This window comes from Pinus tabuliformis, chromosome Q (genome assembly GCF_031772625.1).
Source record: "Pinus tabuliformis cultivar Carrire ecotype Pingquan chromosome Q, CPIR1, whole genome shotgun sequence".
Lineage (NCBI taxonomy): Eukaryota > Viridiplantae > Streptophyta > Pinopsida > Pinales > Pinaceae > Pinus > Pinus tabuliformis.
Genome location: NC_142296.1, coordinates 652,434,854 through 652,460,935, shown reverse-complemented (window position 1 = coordinate 652,460,935; position 26,082 = coordinate 652,434,854). Strand labels below are relative to the sequence as shown.

The 26,082-nt window shown below is 39.2% G+C and overlaps 1 protein-coding gene across 4 annotated transcripts in view; it reads right to left on the bottom strand.

Annotated features, from left to right (window-relative positions):
• Positions 1-26,082, bottom strand: part of LOC149221192 (uncharacterized) — a 311,552-nt gene that overhangs the window by 200,299 nt on the left and 85,171 nt on the right. For 2 of the 4 annotated variants that reach the window (XM_089385030.1, XM_089385029.1), the window contains exons 2-3: positions 8,218-8,409; positions 7,798-8,040 (exon numbers count right to left, since the gene is read on the bottom strand). In XM_089385030.1, coding sequence (XP_089241156.1) covers positions 7,798-8,040; positions 8,218-8,409 — 435 coding nt within the window. Of the gene's footprint in view, positions 1-7,285; positions 7,630-7,797; positions 8,041-8,217; positions 8,410-26,082 lie in introns of those variants that run through there. The other 2 variants (XM_089385031.1, XM_089385027.1) reach the window with 2 other exon arrangements.

Genomic DNA, 26,082 nt, shown 5'->3' with positions numbered 1-26,082 from the left:
TGTTTACTTATTATATTTGAAAGTTTGTTACTGATTGGGGTTGTTTTTGTACAGGTAAATCTCTCTGAGGTTTGATAGCATGCAGGTTACACGAGAGAGATTTGTTATCGATCCGTTTGATCGGGGAGGATTTGTTACCAATTGGAATAATCGAGAAAGTTGAGGCTTTGTGTGTGAGATACATTTCCTGGGAGGACATTTGGTCGGCACTTTGTGTTGATGTCTAGTTCCCAAAGTAGGGAGGGTGGCGTTGGTCATAGGGCTTTGACCTCGGATACGCACCTAGATCCTTGGGTTGATGGTTAGCAAGTAAGCCTGATGGTACCTAAAGAGGCCGAAAGCTTTAGTATATCTTAGTCCCACCTAAATAGATTGCCCTGATCAGGAATCTAGTCCATGGCATTGTAAGTGCCTAAACTGTTGAAAGACCTTGGATAGATTGCCCTGGTCAAGAATCTAGTCCATGGCATTACGGTGCCTAAATTCTTCATGGTTCATGTGTTCTGAGATCTTCCTTGTACTTATACTTATGAATACCTCCCTAGTTAAGAGGGAGTGTTGAAATATGTAACTAGGTTCGGTCTTCATAAATGTATTTGAGTCACAATGAAATGTACTTATCAAAAGAATGAAGAAAATATTTTTATTATTATTATGACTTATTAAAGCATGGGTTTCATGTTTGGGTCATCTTGTTTTAGGTCAAAATCACCATTGAGGACTTCTAGGCTTTATTCTAAGTCATTAGAGTCATTGCCCGTTAAAAGAGACCCTTCTTGGGCTTTTGAATCATGTAAAAAGAATTATTTTTGAGTCAAAAATGAATTTTGTCACCTCCACATCAAGTCGGCCTCAAGAAGATCAAGTCAGCCTCAAGAAGGGTAATTCGACCTCACTGGAAGGCTATATATACAAGGCAGTTTGAATTCATTTGGAGCAATTCACACTCTCTCTCATAGTTCGCTATCCTGAAGCTGGAAGCTAGGAAGTGCAGAGTTGGAAAAGAGCTAGAAAGAGGCTGGAAAGAAGTGCGCGTTTTTGGAGGAAGAAGGAAGACACCAAGATTGAAATTTTCAGCTATCTATCTCTCACTTTTGAGAAGTATCTAAGGAGATCGAAGTTTTTCTTTGTCTATTCGAAGTTGATGCTGCTGCTGCTACTGTAAGTTGATGTTGCTAGGTCGAAGTTGCTATTGAAGGGTCATCATTTGCAAGAAGGATTGAGGGTTGACTTGGTGTGGAGGAAGTCTTTGTTTGGGTCAAGAGTCTTGGATTATCTTGAGAAACTATTGAAGGAAGAATTGTTGATTGGGTTTTCCCATAGATAGGGGTTTTGCCCTGGTTGTCCGCCTACATGTGTTGTCCTTGTGCTATTGTTTTTGGTAATTGCTTGATGAACTAAAAAATAAAAGAAAAACATAAAGATAAAAGAATCGCAAGTAATTATCTATATAAGAAAATATTTCTACCTTTCCGATTTTTTAACACAAGTATACTCTCAAATTGAAATATTCTCATAAGAAGGGTCAGATTGATAAGTTATCTTTAAACACCAACATCATAATTAGCATTGTCAACATAGCAACACCTTGACAAACAAGCTCTATCTCTCCACTAGATCAGAGCACAATGTTGGGAGGCTTTACGTGAGATACTACACTACCTCTCAAGGCACATACCCCATCCGGATGTTCACTAGGCATGTCCTTCTAGGACTATTCTTATCTTGGATTCCAATCCTCAAATAATATCGGTCCTCTTCGACAACTCTTGTTTTGGATACCCTATCCAATCCTCAAAGAGTGTCGATCCAAGAGACTACTTCCTCTCTTGGATTCCCAATCCTCAAGGAGTACTAGTCTCAGATGCTTATCCAATCCTCCAAACCCCATTCTCCCTCCATGGCCTTCACAAGATGTGCATTTGTTAGTCCTAGACTAGTACATGATACATGAAGAAGAGAATATAATGTCCATAATCAATCCCTCTTAACCAAGGAGATAATCCTCATTCCCTAGGGAATAGATCCTTGCTCCTCTCAACTAGGGAGACACAAGCACAAGTCTAAGCTTGTTTCATACTTCACCAATACATCAGATACTTCTTCTTCCATGGAGATATTCAGTGGTTGTAGGGTTTCTCCTTTCCTTTGCATCATCGTGTCATACTTCTTGACAGAGTTTCTTGGCTCCTAATAGCATTATAACATATCAAATCAAGAGTTTCCTGGATCTCGACAATCTTTTATGCAACATTGTCATCAACTGGATCATCCATTTATCTTCAAGGAGCCAAACTTTTCACAGCTACCAGCACATGCCATTTTACAAGGCTCTACCTCATATTCACTAATGAGTCACATCATCTTTCCAAAAATCAATGTTCATCCAATCCATGTGTTTTCAAATCAAACAGTTGTTAGTACTATATCATCAAGCAAGCTTTTCTTTCCAGCTTCTTCACATGTTGTTGCAATATGTCCTACTAAGGAGCCAAGTCATATCCAAACAGATTATCAATATCAGAGTTACCAGATCATACTAACCTCTAAGGCATCATGTCAAATTATGTTACTTTGCATAAAGTCAATATTTCTTTGCATGTTCTATCTTCATATTGCAACAAATTTTTGCTACAGCCTTCAATCATCAATGTGTTCCTAGAATGAACTCACTAACTGGAAGCTTCAATATTGTTAGGGTCCTTACATCCCCCTCCTTCCATCATGCTCATCATTGTCAAGAAATCATCATCAAGCACAAGTCTTGCTTTACCTTGTTCTTCCTTCTTTCTCATCTTGCTTCCATAATTTGACAGCCTTCTAAATGTGCCTGCAATTCTCGTTAGCAAGTACAACCAAGCAAAATATACAAGAGCATGAAGTCAATCTTGTTAATCTAGGGTTTCCATGATTTCTCAAAAGTGTATTTCTAGGGTTTTAGTTACAGACCCTAGATACTCCTTGACCAAACCCTTATTAGGGTTTTTACTTTTAGCAAAAACACCTTCTTCTAGGGTTTTGTCTTCAAGATCTAGACTTTAACTTAATCCAACCCTTGGTAGGGTTTAATACATCCCTATGATTACCTTAGCTAGGGTTTCCCTTTCTAGGGTTTTCCAATTTAAGTCTCATCTAGGGTTTACAAAGCCTAGATATCAAAAGCTATACAATCTTACAAACCCAAGATTCTTTTTAGTTATCAAGATCTATCATGTAAAACTTCTACAAGTATGCAACAAAACCTTAATGCATTTCATTTCTAGATCTAGGATCTAATCTCATTCAACTAAATACCTAGACCATTTTCATCAAACCTAGTCTTCACATCAGCATGACATAGTACCTACCATGCTCAAGAACTAGGTCCCTTTTCCTTTCACAATGGAAACAATCGGTTAGGGTTTCTTTTCTCATTCCATAATTTGCTAGGGTTTACAAACCCTAGATGCCAAGACCTGTTACTTATAAAGTTCTACAACCACACACAAGAAGGTTAGTTGCAAAACCTTAAATTTTACGGTCTTCAAGATCAGTCATGCAGGTTTTATGCAAACCCTATAAACTTCATCATCATTAAGACTTGTCATCAAAGCAATGCAAATTAGCATACTGCAAAACCCTAATGCCTTTAATCCAAGACCTAGTCTTTACATGTCACTAATTCTAATCTATATGCAAATCTTTCATCTTTCAAATGGAAATCATGAGCTTGACATATATCAAGAAATGCATATAACAATTATACATACCTCTGTAACTTTACATTACCTTTTCTGTGCAGAGATTTGGCCCTTAAGTCAACCTCACTTAAGAGAGACAACTTCAGGTCGGCTTCATTGATATCACCCTTTCTTGAACCAAGTCATCATACTACTGTTGTCAATACTTGTCAAGCCATATTATACTAGCATTGTCATATGAAGGCTATCCGGCCACTGCCATATAGGTTACAATGATGCTTTTCTTATATACATTATAGTCTTACTGTCAACATGGATAATCATACAGGGTCACTAGTATGCCAAGATTAACTGCCATGTTAACGCCATCTCTCTTAGTCATTATCACTTTTGTCATTAAAATATTGTCATATTAGGTCACTTTCGATGTCTCATTATTCCTTAGATCACAAGAATACTTCCTATGTCTTAAGGCTACTGATATGAAACAGAGTCACTGTCCTTGTTATGTTGAGTTCACTACCACACAGATCAAGTCCCTTCTCACTCAAATAGTGACCACAGATAAAGCAGCGACCACAGGCATGTAGCGAGCTTCAGATAGCGATCATAGAAAAATAGTGAGCCATAAGTGTAGAGAGAATAATAGTGTGATCTTAGAGAAAATCACAAAGGTTATGATACGTGCCACTGAAGTAGTGATCCACGAACACTATGTGACGCCACATTGTAAAACAGGGAATGCGAGCCATAGGGTAGTTACTGTATTTGATGCTATGTAACGATGCCACAAAGGATATGTGAGCCAATAAATTGAGCGATGTTCTCAAATCAAGCCATAGGTTCATCAATGTGATGTTACAGGTGTAATGATCCAATCATGTAATGCGAATCACATTGTAATACGATGCCCAAAATTAAGTGATGCCAACGTCATTACAGAAAGTGAGCCTGTCAACGAACCATACACGTCGTGCCAGTCAACAAACCATACATCATTACAAAAAGTGATCCTTGTAAAAATAATGCAAGCCAATGTTAATGCAATGCGAACCACAGGAGTTATATAGCATGCTTTTGTATGGAGAGCAAATCACATAGTATATTGATGCCATGATCCCTGCAGTGGATGCGATGAAGCTATAAATAGTCATATACAATGTCCTTGTGTGAGCTACAGCGAGGAGGGCTTTCCACAGAATGTTGTGCATACCATACCATACAAGATTCAATTGCCATTTCCACAGGTTATATGAGCAACCCGAATTGTAACAATACCATAATAGTTTGATGCTACACAATTTGAAAGCATCATGCGAATCTCCATAGTGAACGAATATTCCAAAGAGAATGTCTTACGAATCTTAGATATGATAATTATGCCAACAAAAAGTGATCTTCCGACCCCCTTCTTCAAAACCTTGCTCTGACACCATGTTGGAGAAATAGGGAGGCTACAGGATGAGTGTGATTTCTCCTTTCCTTAATAATTGCTTGTGAATATGTTTAGTCATTTTATTATTGTTTGTTATGTTTCTTCATTAAACAATTATCAAAATCATACATCATGAATATCACAGAAAATAATAGACACAAGATATAGGTACCAAGCCACAGCAAAACCCTCCAAGGGGAAAACCCAGAAAATCTCTTCTTCTTATAGAATCTGTTCAAAGTCAGAAATTCAAGACCCAAGACCAAGATCAATATCCCTTCAAGCACCAAGTCAGCCCTCCATTCTGCCATGATTCTGTCCAATAAAGAATCTTCATCACTGCTTCAATAGTTCACAGAAAATTCACTTTCTTTTCTTCAAAGGGTTTGCATTCTTTTCATGCCCATACCACAGAAAAATTCGCTTAACTGTCTTTGTAAACTTCGCATGTCTTTTCCACAGAAGCACAAAATTGATGTCCAAAATGAGGAGCACGCTAGCCAATATATAGTGATTCGGGCGTCCGAAAAGTCGTGTCCTTTGGGCAGGCCAACTTGATCAACAGGAGGGCCGACTTGGTGTTGAGGATAAAATTTGACAGAAATAAAATATTTTTCTTTTCTTTTTACAAATAGTCCAAATAGGACTTTGACTCATGACAAATTGTCTTATTGACTCAATTAGCCTAGGGCATGAAATGCATGCCTTGTCTACAATGATAATAACAGATTTCTTTTTCTTCTTTTTACTCATTTTTCATACAATTACAAAGACCAAACTTAGTTACATTCTCCAACAAAAAGAGTGCAGCAAGGTCACTGAGGTGACGGTGGGTGTCTTGCCTAAGAGTAGCCTCTGAACTCTCCCATTGGGGTTAGGTGACTTTTCCCTCTAGGAGAGACTTTGAACAGAAACAAATGGTGTGTTATAAAAGATGATAGAAAAAAATTGAATGCAAAAGAAACATTATTCAAAACAATACTCGCATATTCTGAATCTGATTTTTCCTTGCCATCAGATATAATAATGTCAGTTTTTAGGTTCTTGAAACTTGCAATACATTCCTCAATGCTAACAAAGTCAACCATCTTGAGATTGGAGTGTTCAGTTTCAAGTCAATTAAAATGAGTAGTTTTCACTGTGTCCAATAAGTTGTGAAAAGTATCCCAAATCTGTGTTGCACTTTTGTTATTCTTTGTGTGATGAACAAGGTCCAACTCCACATAGCTTCATCCTTATTTCAAGCAAACCAGGCCATAGCTACCATTGGTAGGGGTAGGAAGGGATTTCTCTAAATATATTCATAAACAATAACTGTGAAGAAGGGTTGTCATTTGATCAGCCCAAATGTGGCAGTTTACCACATTAAGACGGGGGGGAAAGCCATTTTCCATCCATAGATGCACAAGATACCAGCAAAGCACTGAAAAATCTGCAGTTATTTGGCTGAAAAGAGAGAAAGAGGACACTGCCCTAAAAAAGGGCACAGATCTGCAAAACACTTTCCTTAAATCTGCTAAAAAGGCTAAAGCATTGACACAGGAGGAGGGCACTGACATAAGAAAAGGTAAAACCCTTAGAAACCTGTTTGTTCTGCAAAAAGGGTGGGCTGAAACCCTAATTTCAACCTTGAAACATCCCTAAAACAGCACTTGAAACCCTAGTTTCAGACCTGAAGCAGTCTTGAAACAATTCTGGATAGAGAAGGAAGAGTCCACATTGACACTGAAACCATGTTGAACTTGAGACAATAAGATAGTGGATCTAAGGTGAAATCTCTAATAAACCCTAATCTAGTGAAGCAAAAAGTAGAGAAGAAATAAAATAACACCTAAATGATGAACTCGAGAGATAGTTTTAGTACCCAAACACATGAACAAGAGAAGTGCACTGATAACTTGAATGAATGAATTATGAACAAGGAGTGTGCTTTATTTATACACCTACTTTAGGGTTTAGGTGCTAGCTCATGAGGGCAAATAGGCTGACCTTGTAAAATAAAATAAAGTGGGTTAGTTACAAACATGTAAGCTCGATAAAGCCACCTATACATCTAAAAAAGGTCGGCACATTAAAGTATAACACCTACCATCATTAATGATCATCTCAACATTGAAGTATAACACCTACTTCTCGCAAGACAAGTGGTTGTGTGAGCCTAATGCATGAAGGATCTACATGTATTATGTGGAATTTGCAGCAGCAGCAGTGGTGAGGAATGTGCAGGGGCAGTGAGAGAATCTAGCTGTTTCAGTCTCACTTCATAGATGCATACTTTTGTATTATTAGTCACACACAGGAATACAATGAATAATTGACAGTGGAGCTTTAACCCGTCGGGGGGTTTCTCCACTATAACCCTAGTATCATATTTTATTTTGTCCCTTGGATCCTTTCAGTCTGTTGCAACTTGTGCATGCTTATTGCTGAGTAGGGCTATTTTTGGTATATGTTTCTGCAAGTTCCTGTATGGCTGTTTACGTGTCTCAATGGTTGGGCACAAGTCTTGATCCCCTGCATATGCAATACAGCTATTTTGGATTTGGTAAAAAATGGAGTTTTATTCCTCTATTGTTCATTCTACTCCACCCCTTACCCTAAGTTATCAATTTAAGTAAATGCTATAACTTTCTAACAGTCTGAAAAATTAATGAATTTCAATCGTCTTGAAATAAGATTTACCTGTCACGTTCACTTGGACAGCGCTGCAAGTCTGCATTGAACTTCTGTGCATATTTCTCCTTGTGAAAGATAACATTGTAAATAACTTCTCCATTCCGTGCCCAAAAATAATAAAAGACAGCTGAAGAGATTGAGAGAGACAGAAAGCTCCGCCCAACCACTTGGTAATTTGCCTGAGTTTGCATTATGACTAGAAATAAAAGAAATTGGAACACAGAGATAACACCACCGTTTCGGATTATCCTGTGTCAAATGACATGCTTAACATAAACCAATGTAGAATTTAAGCAAATCTTGTGTGAAATATATACTAAAATTTCCAAAATATAAATCCCTAAAACAGTTATTAAAAGATACACACAGAAAGCAAGTACTCTCTGATAAGATCTGTTCAAGCATAACTTGCCAGTAATAACCAACCTGAACTCATTGTATTGAGCCATGGCTTTGCTGCGTAGCTTGAAAGCAAGTCCAAGGAAGATCAGAACATACAGAACTAGGAGGGACAACAAGCCTAATCCCCAGGACTGTTTAAGTTTGCAAACTCCTTGGTGTCCAGGGGGGATGCTGGGGGGGGGTGTTGGGGGAAACACTTTAGGATGTTGTTCAAACCTGCAATAAACTGAACACTTTCAGAAAATTACAACAGCAAATTCAATCCACCATGAAACTTTCGCATAAAATAGTAGAAATTTGGACACTGGGAAGAACACTGTAAGTTCAAAGAAAATAATGGGGGCATCACCTCTATTCCTCTGTATGCACATGTATAATAGGGTTCAACTTTATCAGAACTGGACCAGCCATCAAACCAGTAGATCACCCGGACTGGGAACCAGTCAGCACCGGACCAGAACCGATAAAAAAAACCAGACCAAAAAAACGGACAACCAAAAACACATAAAATATTCACATTTAAGGAAAAACATATATATCCATGTGCATCCATATGAATCCAAAACATTTATACACAAATAAGCAAAAGTTCTCATTTATATAGCATGTAAGGGTGCACATAACCAAAATAGCACCAAGTGCAATCCATCTTTGAACTGAAAATACATCAACAAACAAGCCCTAGATGGCCTCTAGCATCCAAAAAAAATCATGCTACAACAAATACCTACATATCATCAAAATCTTTGCCTATATTGGGATCTTCGTCATCAATATCACCCTCTAAGCATTAAAATAAGATAGAAAAAGCTTAGCATGTCAAGTCAAGATTTTGTTTGAGTGATGGGTACATTTTTAGTAGGATCATGATAGAGGAGTTCAACAATCAATGCCACTAACATCAAGATACATAGAGGTGTTGGTGCTTGTGAAAATTCCTAGACTCAAAGGAACCCCTACTGCAGCAAATCTGAATCTACTTCACCTACTTGATTTTTAAATTACATTCATCAAGTTATTCTTCTGAATACTGAAGTAAATTACTTCCGTAGCCTATACTAATTAAATGTTTGATCTCTTAAAATAGAAAACAGAGCAAAGAACAAGATACATAGGACACTTATAATACTCCCCAAAAAAACCCAATGTAGGAAAACCGATGCAATAATTCTGAGGGTTTATTATTATGCAGGAGAAATATATGAATACAACTATAGGATGCTAATCTAGCAATCCTTTACAGAGAAAATACTGGCGAAAAATCTGAGTGACTTTTACCTCACTTCACCCGGCAGAATTTTGGCTAATCCAGCACAACACTGGCTAACCTCGGCTATTTCTGCGTTAGCCCTGCGTCACCTTCTCTTCCCTCTGCGTCAGTGCTTCCGGTTGTTCCGACAGTTGCCGGTAATTCTGGATTCTGTGTCAGCTCTCCTGGCTACTGCGTTGCCTCTGCGTCAGCTCTCCCGACTGTTCCGGCAGTTCCAGCAGTTCCTGATAGTTGCAGTTGTTTCGGCAGTTCTGGATTCTGCGTGACAGGCAGCTTTTCTGCATCAGCTCTCCCGGCTACTACGTTGCCTCTCTGCAAGCTCTCTCCGCCTCTCTGTTCTGTATTTTCCGGAAAGTCCTTCTCCCGGATTCTCTCTGCCCCTCAGCTGCAAGATTTCCCCAATCGATTTTCCTCTTGAGAGCTTCTCACCTCAGAAAATCGATTTCCTCAATCTCTGTGTGTGTGTTTCCAAATGAACCCCAAGCCTCCATTTTATACTTTTCTTGTTGAGTCTTCAACGACCGAAATTAAGTCTCTAATCAACTGCTAAGATTAAAACATGACTTGACCCACCTTCTAGATCATTCTCACCCATATTTTGATTAATACCAATTAATATTTTAATTTTCCTACGTTTAGACTTAGGAACCCCATTAAGAATATTAATTATTTTAATAAAATAAAATCCCGGAGGAATTTCACCAAAAGGTTTCTGGTTTGTTTAGAACTCATGTGCCCTAGCCTCTCCACCAATTTCAAGGCTAGAGCACTTTTGATGCTACCAAAAGCTAACACTCCCTCTTAGCGAGGAAAGTGCTCTAGCAATAATGTCCACCTACATGTTGCTCTGTTTCTGAAGCACCTCCTTTCTACACTGTTGCTGCCACCAACATTGTGTTGCTACTGCTACTATACTGCTACCCATGACACTACCACTGCTGCATTTGTACCACAGCTCCCTCTCAAACGCTACATTTGCTATGCTCCTAGCACTGCCAATTCTAACACGGCATTTGTACTGCAACTCAGTTGCTGAGAGAAGCAACTGAAAAACATCCAAAATTAGTTGAACTTAACCGTGTTCAACATAATACAATGAATGTTGGAATCTGACTGCTGTTGATTCTGACCCTCTGAATCTTTTGCACTGCTGCTGACTCCTGCACTCTTGCCAACCTTGCTCTACGTTGATCAGTCTCTGGTCCCCAGTTACTGCATCTGTCCTCCAAACACTCCACTGCATCATCTGACACTAAGTCCATCTCGCTACTGCTGAACATTGGCCTCCTGTAGCAAGGAATTGATCTAAGAGATGGACTCCTTAAGGATCCTGCCCTTATGTAGCTCTTTCAAACTACAGCTCTAAATCTCCCCACCTCCCTCTTGGAGATGTGGCTGTCATCTCTGCCAAATGTCGAATGACCTCCTCTCTCCTCTGCACAGCACTATACCGGCCTACGCGCTCCCTGCTGGAGCTTGTAGATCTGCCCCTCTCCGCTGTTGTTCAGCAAGTGAAGATTCAGGCTCCTTGGCTGAAAGTCCTCTAAGGAGAAAATTCTCCTTCTATGTGTCTTCGCTCTTTTCCGACGGATTTCCGCCCCGGCAGAAACTGCGCTGAGGCTCTACGTCACTTCCTCTACCTCTACAAACTCATGAACTGGAAATCGTACCTCTCTGTTGTCTCACACAGAGAGAGATTTCCTCGGATCTGCTTCCCAGCAAGGACTACGCAATCCCTTCAAGGGGATTTGAATTGCTGCCAAGTGCAGCTTTCGGCCTCACTGCTCAATACTGGATCTGCTCTTCCTGTTTCAAAATCAATGCTCTGATACCATCTGAAAATTCCTAGATGCGAAGGAACCCCTACTGCAGCAAATCTGAATTTACTTCACCTACTTGATTTTTAAATTACATTCATCAAGTTATTCCTCTGAATACTAAAGTAAATTACTTTTGCAGCCTACACTAATTAAATGTTTGATCTCATGAAACAAAAAACAGAGCAAAGAACAAGATACATAAGACACGCTTATTTTTGGACACAATAGTCCCCATAAAAACCCAATGCGGGGAAACCGATGCAGTAGTTTTGAGGGTTTATTATTACGCAGGAGAAATATTTGAATACAACTCTAGGATGCTCATCTAGCAATCCTTTACAGAGAAAATATTGGCGGAAAATCTAAGTGAGTTTTACCTCACTTCCCCGGCAGAATTCTGGCTGATCCGGCACAAGACCGGCTAACTCAAGCTATTTCTGCGTTGGCTCTGTGTCAGCCCTGCGTCACCTTCTCTGCCCTCTGCATCAGCTCTCTTGGTTGTTCTGATAGTTCTAGCAGTTCTAAATTCTACGTGACATGCAGCTTTTCTGCATCAGCGTTCTCGGCTATTGCGCTGCCTCTCTGCGAGTTCTCTCCACCTCTCTATTCTGTATTTTCCGGAAAGCCCTCCTGGATTCTCTATACCCCTCAGCTGCAAGATCTCCCCAATCGATTTTGTTCCTAAGAACTTCGCACCTTAGAAAATCGATTTCCTCAATCTCTATGTGTGTGTTTCCAAATGAACCCCAAGCCTCCATTTTATACTTTTCCTGTTGAGTCTTCAATGGCCAAGATTAAGTCTCTAATCAATGTCTAAGATTAAAACATGACTTGATCCACCTTCTAGATCATTCTCACCCATATTTTGATTAATACCCATTAATATTTTAATTTTCCTAAGTTTAGACTTAGGAACCCCATTAAAAATATTATTTCTTTTAATAAAATACAATCTGGGTGGAATTTCACCAAACAGTTTTTGGGTTCTTTAAAACTCATGTGCCCTAGCCTTGAAATTGCCTCTCCACCAATTTCAAGGCTAGAGCACTTCCGATGCTACCAAAAACTAACAGTGCTCTTGATTAATGCTAGTCCCATACCCTCATACATGATAAAATCCAAAGGAATCATTGCAATCCCCCCAATCATGAAATCCTAAAAAACTGTTGAGTCTGCTAGATTTTGAGTGGGATCTAAAATTCTACTTTCTCCATATGAAATCCAATGAGTTCAGAACCACTCTCAAACATCCTAAGTCAATTAATGGTAATGTTAAAAATTTAAGTAAAAGTATGACAATGAATTGCATAACATTAGTAGGGAAATATGGTCAAATACTAGACTTCCCCAGTCATAAATCATTGCCTTTAAAAAAAATTGCATTTAAAGGGTCCGTGGTAGCATTGTACAAAACTAGCTGGTTCGGTACAGAACTGTCGGTTCAGTGAAAAAAGGCCAATTCAGTACCGAATTGGCCAAAAATGGTTTGGTTCACCGACCCACCAAAAATGGTTTGGTTCACCGACCCGAACCAATTTTTCCCTCCAACAGATTGGACTGGTTGTTTCTAACCTATCTAGTCTGGTTCTAATAACACTGATAGGGTGTGAGTTGATAGCCCATAGGACCAGATATTGTGAGCGACTTTGTAAACTGTTCATTTTATATTGGTTTCATTAGTTTTGAAGACAAGATATGAATAATTCCCCCAGTTTGAACCCTTCGATTGTATTGGACCAAATTGTGTGTCAAGTGGAAATGAGTATTGTAATGACAAGATGGAATGACCCTGTATGTAAAAGGTGTAAATATCATGTATGAATTCCTAGTGTGGAGTTCAAGACGAAAGGCTTGTTGAAAAATTCAAGTGCAATATAGACTAGCACTAATTTTTTAATACTAATAATTACTTCTGATGAAATATATAAATTCTTTTAGCAATTACAACTTCTTCATCAAGCAATTACACTTCAGAAATTCAACCATAACAATCGAAGGAATAGTAAAGATCACAATGCACCAAGTCAACACAAAGTTTACCCTGAGAAAACCCACATGGGGTAAAAACCCAACAAACCCTTCCTTAGAGAATTAATTCAACAAGAGAGACATCAAAGTCAAGATAATAGACAAACTGACCGGCGAAACTGCCCACCAAGAGTCCAAGTCAAAGCCCTCCACAATATGCCCTAGTCAACTTGGTCAACAGAGATATGAAATTTGGCCTCTCTATTCAATAGAAAATTTGGACTTAACCACAGAGATGAAACAAAAACTTCGGCCCTTTCACAGAGAAGATACAACAAAACTTCGGCGCTTTCACAAAGATGATACAACAAAACTTCAGCCCTTTCACAAAGAAGAAACCACAAAGAACTTCGGCCCTTTTTCACAGAGAGTCATCCTGCTGAGAGATGAGAGATACCACAAAAAATTTTGGCCTCCTTCATAGAGTCGTCTTGCTCCTTAGATACTTTGATTAGCTCCTTAATCCTCTTCGTATTGCTAGACAGAAGATGCTATATCTCAATGATCCAAATTTCCCTTTGGATGGAGGTCGAATTATCTGTTTATACACACTTGAATGGGTCTGAATAGGTGCCTCTTGGGGCAAAGACAACTTGATCAAAGGAGGGCCAACTTGGGCACCTTGAGCCAAAAATAAAAAATTTAAACTTCAAATTTTCTTTTGTGAAGGTCATGAAGAACATGCCTTCTAATTTTTCTTTTAACAAATACATAAATAATAAAATTTTCTTTTGAGCATGAAGAACATGCTTTACATAGAAATATATTGTTACAAGTACATCAATGATAAAAATAATGATTATGAAGACTGACCATGGTGACAAAATTCAACACTCCCTCTTAGCAAGGGAGGTATTCATAATGACTGTCAAGATGTTCTCAAGTTGATAGATTCTCTAAGGAAGGATCGAGATTAAGATAAGCATCATCATCAATATTAATATCACCAACATCAATTGGTTGCCACAACCTGGTTGGTACTCTTGAGACATGGCATAACGTTTAGCATCAACTAGTAATCATAACTAAGGTCAATACTCCTAACCCATAATCTTGGTCAATACTCCTAACCTAGACTAGTCTTGGATCACCATCCTAGTCAATATCTTTTAACTCGTGGTGAAACTCCAAAGGCCACACTCTACATGAGCATCCTGGGCCCGATGCCAAATAAGCTCATTCTATCAAGAGATCCGAGCATGATGCTGGGAGGCTCCTGCTCATTTGCATGTCCTCTAGGACTACTCTTCTTATAGAAGAATATTGTCCTTTGCTGGACCATTCTCCAACCAAGTTCATAGAGACACAGGGAGAATGTTTGTTCATCGAACCATTCTCCAACCAAGGTCAGAATGACACAGGGAGAATGTCCATGATGCTATCTAATCTGTCAAACCATTATCCAACGAAGGTCATAATGACACAGGGAGAATGTCGGGCCATTCTTCAACCAAGGTCATAATGATATAGAAATAATGTCAGTCCATGATGCTATCTCATCAGCACTCCCTCTCAATGAGAGAGGCATTCTCCATGAGTCCAAGCTTGTCCCTAAAGTACGCAAACTTTGCTCTGGACAGAGGCTTCGTAAGAATATCAGCTACCTGCTCATCAGTGGAGATATATTGGAGCTTCATTGCTCCCTTTTTCACCATGTCTCGAATGAAGCGGTAATTGATCCCAATGTGTTTCGACCTGTCATCATGGTCGTCACCTGCACTTGATCAAGATATCCTGCAAGTAGCCTGTGAAGCCAAACTACTTCTCAACTTGCCAATCCAGTTGCAATATACTCAGCTTCCTTAATAGCGAGTGTCACAGATGACTGCTTCATGTTTATCCAAGAAATTATAACGAAGCCCAAATTGAAGCAATATCTTGATGAACATTTTGTCTTTAGCACAATCTACTCAATCTAAATCTGCAGCTATAATTTACTTGTTTGAGATAAATTTCAAATCATAATTGACTTTGCCATTACAAACTGTAGCATGCGGGTACTCCAACACATGTTGAGCAACATGCCTTGGCTCATAAAACTTATCAGCTACCTTTCACTGGGTTTATCACCACAGTTGCTTTCCTATCACCCTGATTGGGTGCTCCCTCTCACACTGAAACATATCCGGCTGTGGTAATTTTGGTTGCTCCCTCTACCACTATTGTCTTTCAGCATATCAGCTATCTAGTCTGACAATGTCAAAGATAGTCTATCATCTCAGACTTAGAGGTCAACTCCCTCTGAAGCTAAAACGGGGCTCTCTGACTACTCCCTCTATTACGGAGGCAATTCTTTCTACCACAACTGCTCCCTTTGACACGAGTCCTTTAGCTTCCATCAGAGACAAATAAAATAAGATCAACCAAGCCCAACGTGTCTACTTGTGATAGCCTTGTTTAATCATGAGACTTCTTCTCATGTACCTCAAAGTCTTGAGGTAGCTTTATGTACACTTCTTCCTCCTTAATTACTTCATTGAGGAAAGCAATCTCCGCATCAAACTGGTGCAATTTTCAAAACAAAGATAATAGAAGTGTACCTCATGTTGTCGCTCGGATTGTATAGGCACCGCAACAACGGCTCAGGGCAGGGATTGTCACTCTGATCCCTGCCCACTCCGTTTTATCTGTCTCCCAATAGCAAGCTATCGGGGGTAGTCCCTATGGAAATGAGATGATGGAAAGCAAGTTGGGAACCAACTTGCCAGGGAGACAGTTGAGTGGCCTAGCTACTCGGTTTAATTTAGCAAGATTAAGGATTCGATTAAATTTAGAATTGAGACCAATGCCTTATGGAGTCAAAAGCTCTTGCTTATTATAAATTATGACCAAGTAACCAAATAGACAGTTGCTGCTTCTATGATTGACTAACCTATATGCGATGCAACTCCTACGATCTAAGTGTGATGCAAGGATCTTGGTTAATTTTAGATTAAATCCCTGATCTAGATAGAAACTTTCCCTTAACTATTTTGAGAAACGACCTTCAGAGTAGGTTGTGAGATGGAAGCCAACGAGAAGCAAACAATGGCCTAATTAACGATACCTCCCCCTTTGTTCCAACCACCCAGTGCCTCTGACGCTACAGAGTCTGTGGCTCCGACGACTACAAGCTCACTGTGTTAACCACTAAGAAGGGTTGAATCCCTCAAGCTAGATGAGAGAGGGTTTTCCTAGGATTCTATCAACCAAGCTTATGCTTGGAGGTAAGTTGTTATATGCAACTACTCTTAGAATGAAATGCAAAATGGATGAGTGAAACTCTTAGCTTAAGATTGTTTTAAATGTTTAAGCACTTAGGTTATGATTATTGTTTATGACAAAGGTACTTAACGATAAATGAAAAGACAATCTTAACCCAACAAGAATGTGCCAAATGCTTAAGTGTGAAGTAGATACCAAAGATAAATCACAAAGTTCTAATGACTATGGGATGTACACAAATCCTGTAATAACTTAACTCACACTTAGTCAAGATATCAATTGCAAGATTATTAAAGACAATGCCACAATTGAAACAATTAGAGATCTTCAAAGATATTTCAATAAAATAAATGCCAATGATGATGCCAATATCAAATCCACAAGATGCCAATAATGAAAGATGTTCAAGAGTAAAACTTAAGATGTCAAAAGTAACTTAAACAAGATTTAGAGACTTAGAGCTTAGATGTTTGAGTGTCTTAAGTGCAAATTTTGACAATTATTAAAGCTTAAGACAAGACAAGCAAATGTTAGATTCCAATAATTAAAATCAGCAATAATACTTCAGAAATATCAGCACTTGTTATCCTTATGACAGTAGTAATAAAGTCACTTTAGATTCGAGAAACAAGCCTATTATAGCCACAGATGATCAATGAGATGTCCAACACTTTTCTAAAGTAAATTATGATTTTTAGCCCACTTTAAGATGCAATGTTCAGGCTTATACCAGATCTGATTTAACTTGTTACAGCAATAAGTAAATCAGAAAATAAGTGAGCTATTGATGTTATAGCAAGTGCCAAAATATGCCCAAAACTTGGAAAAATTTACCAAAACTGAAAATTTAGTTTTTTGACCTCTAGCATTTATGCAGAAAATTTCCAGCAAGCCAAAATTTAGATCCTTAATGCCCAAGTGGACAAAATTCTAGGAAATTTTTATTTTGCAATTTAGGAGTATTTTGACCAATTAGATGTATTGTTATGGCACTTATATCATTGTTATGAATCATAATTTACAGCAGTAATAAAACAGTGAGAAATTAGGGTTTAGACTCTAGAGCGCAAACCCTAGGCCAAGAACCTTGAAGATTACTTTGCCCAAACTTGCCAAAATTTTGTGATGAAGTTGCCACTTGCAAATCAAACTTTTTTGAGCCAAATTTCTGCAAAACCCACCAAATATTTAGTCCCAAAAATTTTAGAAATGACTAAGGGTCAAATTAGGGCTAAAAGAGGGCTAGAGGCTAAGGAAAAGGCTCAAGAAATTCAATGGCTAGGGAAAAGAGGTCAAAGAAGGGTGGAAGAAGGGTCAAGAAAGCCACATGAGGGAGAGCGAAGGGCAAAGGAGAGAGGGAAAGCCCTAAAGGGTTTGACGCTGGGGTAACTAGGGCAAATTATGGCCTAAAAAGGCCATGACTAGCCTTTGAGGTAGCCATCTAGGGCTTGGGAGGGCAGCCGTGTGGTCTAGGGCTCATGGCTAGGCCTTGAAACCCTAACACAAGGGCTAAAAGGGGAGGTTGAGGCCCCTAGAGGGTACGACCAACCCTAAGGTGCCCTAAAACGATGACACATATGGCAAAAGGGCTGACGCAGGGGGTTTAGAGGCCAACGCTAGTCTTGGAGAGGTCGGATCTGGGCCTGGGAGGGCTAAAACTTGAAACCCCAACTTCAGAAAAATTTATCTCCTTCAGATCTGCAAGTTGGCTCAATTTCTTCAATGGCTGGCCCTGCAAAAAAAATTATAGACTAGATCTTACCCTCAAGGGCCTAGATCTAGCTCTATTCCAGCTTTCTCCACTTGATCTCACCTACACAAATAGATTTACAAATGCCCAAAACCCCAATATATACAAAAATATGAAAAGAAAAAAAACCCCAAAAGCCCAATTAGCAAAAATAATATACAAAATTATTTTACAAATCTATTTACAAAATTTACAAATGTACAAGAGTTTTGAAATAAATTTCGAGAATTAATTTTTATGAAGCTTTTTCTTTGATAAATGGCTAAAAACACTTTAGAAAATTAATGCAGACTATAGCCTTTGCGAAATTTAAATCAACCACATAAATATTTGGAATCCAAACAAAGTCAGTTCATGCCCACAGTTTGTAAACTTGGTGACCATGAACTGGGGAACCTACAAACACTATATATAATTCTCAAGAAAATTTGTTGGACAATATAGCGAATCAAACCATCTAAGATAAACCCAAAATCTGTCAATAGAATAACTTTATCCCCATCTAATGAAAAACAAATTTTAGCATTAATCAACACAATATAGGAAAGTCCGTACCAAGCACATACCACAAATCAACGAACATTGAACACCTTGAACTGCACCCCAAAGTCTTTATTATGATTCAAATAAATGTTCCCAGTGGGACAATAGTGTTACATCAATGCTTCTACAACAATTTCTTAGCCAGATCTCAGATGGCTTTGACATACAAATGACTCTCTCTATATAGATAAATCCTTAAAGTGGAAAAATAACGGCTAGTTGGCTTGATCCTCGTCAAAATAATCTTGGCCGTTGATAAATCCTTGATGATCTTTTAATCTTAGCCGTTGAAAATATTTATTTTGAGGAATTTTCGAATTTCTCATTAAATCCCTTTTTTATTAGCTCAAAATTAATTATTTTAAGCTAATTTCTTCAAAAAATTGACTTTGACTTAACCACCAAGGTCCAAGGGTCCAATTTTTCTTGAAATATCCAATATTCCCTTGGTGGAGGACCTCCAAAAACTATTTCTTTTAAGACCCACGAATTTTTCTCCTTAGAGAATTTAATTTCTCTAGACTTCTAATTTTGACTCTAATTAATTAAATTTTTGTCTTAGGATTTAATTTTATATTTGCCAAAAAAATTAATTAATTGACACTTGAGGGAATTAATATTTTTTCCACCCTTTAATATTTTAGCCATGGTGTCTAAGTATGAGGAACCATGCACTAAAATATTTTTTTTTACAATTCAACCCTCAAAGGGGAATACCCGTTCGGCTTAGACCCTCGAATTACATACTCAATTCTGCGACAATATGATCTAGTAGACCAAGTGATTTGTAATAAAATAATTTAGCCAATTAGCTTAAACTATTCCAAAATCACTTTTATATAAGACTTGACTAGAACACTAGGACTCACCTAAGACTTTGACGACAAATCCACCCTAGCTTTGGGGTGAAGTTGGAGGGAAAAACTTTTCCGACCATCTGTGATTAGAAACACAGATGAGTCAGTGATACAAAAAACCTCCTAGGATGAAATTATCGCCAAAATAATAGGCTTACCTAGGTTGTTACATACATTCATGGTCTTACTAGCATCATTTACATTAAAAATTTGCAAAATGGGTCTATAATAACATAGTGTTGATGGTTGATGATCTCGATCCCTTGGAGAAAAGTATGTTACATCTGCTTCCTCATGTAACTTTGACAAAATCAGTGCAACATCTGGCTCCATATGGGGACACGTTGCTTCCATGAAGTAATGTGAGAACCCCATAATCCTGCATCCAAGAAAGCAGAAGTCCATCAAATAGATATCCATTCAAAATTGAAATCATTATGCATACATAGTCAATCCTACTGGAATAGAAAATCTACTCTAACACACTGAAATATGAAAGACAGTCATAAATATGTGAAATAAAAATTATCTAATGATATGAAATAAAAGAGATAGGGTTAGAAATATTATACAAACGATGCCCCATGGCATCAGATGTCATCGATGTGAATCAATCTTGGGCATCCAATTGCTGACTGGTAGATCTATAGACTGCTTATCAGATGTCCCTTGTTGAAACTTAACCCTTTTTGGTTGGCGCAACTTCTCATCACTATGTTGCATATATTTTTCAAACTTAAACCTGCTTCTCTTTCTGCTAGGAGGAGGGGATGGGCGGTGGAATGAATAAAAGTAACATATTGGCTGGACAAACTCTGACTCAAAATATGGTGCATGACCCTATGGAACAACCTCTTCACCGTTCTCCAATTCTTTGGAACTTCTACGTGGTACCTTCTTTGTATAATCTAACCATACCACCTACTGCTACTGGAATAATGGCGTAAGATAGATCCATCTGAATAGATCCACCTAAATCGGCTGCAAATTTTCTGGACAGAAGCATTCCCCACACATCTGGTGCATCAATCACTGTTATATCCATGGTGATGATCCTGTATGGGTAATCATCCAAGGAGACCTGTAGATCTTTAACCACACTGAGGACTTCAACTTTTCTAGAGTCCATTGAGCAAATGTTTTGGTAAGGTCTAGAAATTCTTAAGTTCAGTTGTCCCATGACCTTCTTGGTCATAACATTTGTAGATACACTGGAATTAAGCATGCAATTGTGAAGCAAACGATCATTAATATCCAAAGTCAGAAAGAATGGTTGATGGACTTCATTGGTCATATAGCAATTTATATATTTTAACTTAATTTCTTCATCTTTAGGTTGAGTATCAAATTTTTCTTACTGAGCAATGCCTAAAGCTCTGAAGAATGAAGCTCTTTGTGACGGGATCTTCAAAATTTCTAAGACTGGAACTGACATCTTGATGTTATTAATCCATGCTACCCAATCCACCTTTAATCCAAACTTATACCTTTTAGAAGGAACTTGCTTATTTTGATTTGGATCTTTACCTCTCCTCTGATAGGTATAACCTTTACTTTTGGCAAGTTCTAGAATTTGTTCCTGAGATGGTTTCTCACCATATGCTTGAGTAATGGGGTCTTTCTCTTCATTGAAGGTATTGATGGCAAAGACTGAAGAAATCATGTCGACACATTGACTTTCCTTGGAGTTATCTTGACTTGCATTATTATTCTATTGGTTTATACTTTCCTCCAAGATTGTTTTAGCAAAGGCACATGTATTGTTAGTTTTTGTAGCATCGGACATATTTTAGCCTTGAAATTTTGTGGAGAGGCCAAAATACATGAGATCTCCAAAACCCAGAAATCGTTTCTAGAAATTCCACCTAGAAATGACTTAATTAGATTATTAACCAAATTTTAAATATTTCCCAAGTCTAAATTTAGGTAATATGGTTAATTAATCGATATTACTTAAGTCAAGGCGAAAATCATCTAGAAGCTCACACGGATTGATCCACAGATGATCCTAGCCATCAATTATGTTTTAATCTTGGTCATTGGTGCTCCAACAGAGGATTATAAGAAGAGGTTGATGTGGTGATGAAGAATACACTTCAACAGTTTGATTTCTTAGCAGATCGATTTCCAGAGTAGCAGCAGTCAATGGCCGAAGGGAGAGTTAGAGATCGAAGCAGTGTCAGAGGGGTAGAGGCAGTGAGGCTGGAGGAGGCATTCCAGATCCAGCGAGTGCATTTGCAAAGACGCAGAAGAGCCATAGAGAGGCTGACGTTGGGGCAGCGCAGCAGCCTCTAGAGGCAAGATCGATTTGCTGAGAGGGAGAGACGTCTTAAGTTCTAGAGGTTGGGAAGGAGTGCCAGAGAAGCATCTTTCCAGTCAGCAGAAGGCAGATCGACTTCATTAGAGACCAGTATGAGGCTAGACGTCTAGCTAGCAATGCAGAGGCTAATGCAGAGGGTCAGAAGGCCAAATTTCTGAAGGCAAGTCGTGCCAGGAGTTTGCCTGTGGGGTGAAGAAAATTCCTCACTATATTTTTTCCAGTATTTTTCTCTGTAGGATTGCCAAATTTCGTGATCCAGTTGTACTCAGAATTTCTCAATGCTGCATAATAATAAAACCCTCAGCTACTGCACCGGGTTTCCCAAGTTGGGTTTTTACAGGGACATTTGTCCAAAATTAACTGTGTTAATTTTTATGTGCGCTAGCATTTCTCAGTTTCCAACGCATTATTTTTTCGCAGTATTTTATTTGTGAAGTTTGCAGTGTGTTTATTTCGATATTTGTCGTAGCAGTTAAATTGTTAAATTAATTAAAAATTAGGAAAAATAATACCAGTTGTTGCAATAGGATTCCAGTATTGGAATTTTCACATGGTATCAGAGCGCAGATGATAAGTTAGAGAGCTCAGAAGCGAAAGAAGGAATTCCGCTGCTTAGTGTGGGCAGTAGGCTGAAATTCCCAAGGGTGGCGCAATCATTCTGCTAGGAGGCCGAAGCACTTGTGGAGGTTCGATTTTTCTGAGTGAGGGGCAAAAAAATTCGATCCTACTAGATTGAGTGATTCCAAAGGCAAAGGGAGCAGCTCATATTTTTTCGTTGCGCAGATCTCTAGCTGGACACAGTGGTTTTTGCAGCAGTTCACTAGAGCAGAGCCAACGTCGGGGTGGAAGAGAGAAAAGCATACAGAGGGAAAAACTTTCTCAGGGAACTTCTAGTCTCAAGAAGTTCAATTTTTCCTTGCAGATCAGTAGTAGTTGTGAGCAGATCTTCTCACTCCAAAAGGGAGTGTGAGTAGTAGAGCAACAATTTAGCAGAAGGAAAGAGGAAGTTTTCGATAGTTCATTGAGATGGCCACTGTAGGGCTTCGTGATCAGGACAAGTTGGATGAAGCTTCTAGCTACATCATCTGGAAGTCAGGATGTCCTTCCTTCTAGATGAATATGGCTTTAAAGCCTATATTGATGCAGTGGTGGCAGTTCCGACAAATGCAGATCAGCTGAAAGAGTACAGAAAGGAGATGGCACAGGCGAAGCGGTTGATCCTAGATGGAGTCCAGGATCATATAGTCTCGCATATAACTGGCAAAGATACTGCCAAGCAAATGTGGGATGCTCTTGCCATGTTATATCAGGGTACTTCCGAGCAGCAAAAGATGTACCTCGAGGAGAAGTTGAGGCTCATCCGGATGCAGAAAGGGGAAGGCATAGATCCCTTCCTCACCAAGATTCAGGAGGTCCGGGACTAGTTGTCAGCTATTGGGGCAGTGCCTCAACCCATAGAGCTAGTGAGATTGGCACTCAACAGTGTCTCTGAAGACTAGCAAGTGTTTGTCCAAAGCATATTGGACAAAGACAAGTTACCAGAGTGGGACAGGATGTGGGTTGACTTGCAGCAGGAGGAATTGAGGCAAGCTCTTCTAAAGAGCTCCATCAGTGGCAGCAGCAGCGGATCGAAGACGATGAAGGACGAAGAGAATGTGACCCTTGCATCTAAGGGTCCCAGTCAAGGGTAGGGGGAGCAGAGGAAGAAGAAGAAGAACCTATCTAACGTCAAGTGCTTCAGGTTTGGCGAGTTTGGCAACTACAATACCCAGTGTCCTCTCAAGAAGGAGGACCAGGCAGCAGCACATGCAAAGATAGATAGGCTTCTCTCCAGGCTAGAGGAAGACTTTGCTATGTTCGTCGATATACCTCCAGGAGTGAGATGGGGTGACTTGATGTTGTAGCCCCAGAGCGCTACAGATGGGCAAGATCCTTGAGGAGTCCACCTCATGGATCATTACCTAGCTACGGGAGCCCACAGTATTCAGTAGCAGGATGGATCAGTGGCAATTGATGTAGTCAGTACCAGAGTGACAGTTGGAGAGGCTAGTAACAGTCAGATGCTGGGGAGCGCAGTGTAGAGTTGGCAGCAGTGCAGTTGACACAGTGCAGAGTCAGCAGCAACACAGATTCTTCAGTGACAGCGCAGATACTAGTAGCAGTCAGAGACTCGAGAGATAGATGCATCATAGTGATCACAGTTGATTTAGTATTTTGGATTCTTTTTAGTTGCAGCAGCAACAAATGAGAGGGAGTTGCAGTGCAGATGTGGTGTTGGCAACAATACAGCAGAGTCAGCAGCAACACAGATGCAACGTATATTAGAGTTGCGCAGTGGTTGGTGGGCAGCAGCAACTAGACATCAACAACGTGATAAGAGATGATGCGGAGACAGGGTGTTGTGGCAGGATGTGCAACACTAGAACACATTCCTCGCTAAGAGGGAGTTTTCGTTTTTGTAGCATCGGATGTATTCCAGCCTTGAAATTTTGTGGAGAGGCCAGATTACATGAGATCTTGTCAGGCCAGGAGGTAACTCCTCAAATGAGATTGTTTTATTCATTCAGGTTGTTTATTATTATATACAAGAGGGACTGTTCAATTCATCTCCTGATGACTCTCCATTTCCTCTATTATTTATTTACACTTAATTACAGTTGTTCACCCAATCCCTATGATTAGGTGTCAACACTCGCCCCCTTAATCTGAAGGGATGTTGGTGAGTCCAAGCATCATTCTGAATCTTTCAAGCTTTTCTCTTCCAAGCGCTTTGGTGAAGATGTCTGCAATCTGCTCATTAGTGGAACAATGTCGAAGATGGATTGTTTTGGCCTTAACATGATGTCGAATCAGATGATATTTTGTATTGATGTGCTTTGTTCGATCATGGAACTTTGGGTCCTTGGCCAACTTTATTTCCGAGGTATTGTCAATCATGAGTGGAGTCGATTGTACTTGTTTTACCTGCAAATCTTCAAGAATTTTCCTAAGCCACACAATTTCTTTTGTTGCCTCAGCTGCTGCCACATATTCTGCCTCTGTTGTGGAATCTGTTGGAACTGATTGTTTGCGTGATCTCCAGGAGACAGCTCCTGATCCAAGACTCATAGCATAACCCGAAGTAGATACCCCAGTTTCTTTGTCTCCATCGAAGTCTGAATCAGAGTATCCAATCAAGCTGAAGTCGCCCACCTGTGTATACTTGATTCCAAAGTCTTGAGTTCCCTTCAAGTACTTTAGAACTCTTTTTGCAGCAGACCAATGTCCCTCACAAGGCTTTTGCATAAACCTGGAGAGGATTCCAACAACAAACGAAATGTCTGGTATGGTAGTAGTTAGGTAGTTGAGGCTTCCTACAAGCTGTCTATACTTTGTTGCATCCTCAAATTCTTTTCCTTCAATGGATGTGAGCTTTAAGTTTTGTTCCATTAGAGTAGTCAGAGGATTGCATTCAGTCATGCCAAATCTGTTCAACAGATCTCCAATGTACTTCTTTTGAGAAAGGAATATGGACTTTGGATGTTGAGTTACTTCAATACCAAGATAGTAATGAACATAGCCCAAATCAGTCATTTCAAAACCTTTCCTCAATTCCTTCTTTATGGATGCAATGTAGCTCTCATTGTTCCCTGTCATCAAAAGATCATCTACATATACCACAAGATATACAATTGTTTTGCCAACCTTCTTGACAAACAAAGTTGCATCATCAAGATCATAATGTTTGAAATTGAGTTTCAGAAGATGCTCAGTTAGTTTTTCATACCAAGCTCGCGGTGCTTGTTTGAGGCCATACAAGGATTTCACAAGTTTGCATACTTTATGTTCATGTCCTTTTACAGCAAATCCTTCAGGTTGGAACATAAAAACATTCTCTTTTAGATCTCCATTCAAGAAAGCAGTTTTTACATCCATTTGATAGACTTTCCAACCGTTCTGAGCTGCTAGGGCAAAGAGTGTTCAGATGGTAGCCCATTTTGTTGTGGGAGCAAAAGTCTCCTCATAATCGACCCCTTCCTTTTGTGCAAAACCTTTTGCCACAAGCCTGGCTTTGTGCTTGTCAAGTGAGCCATCAGCTTTATACTTGTTCTTGTAGA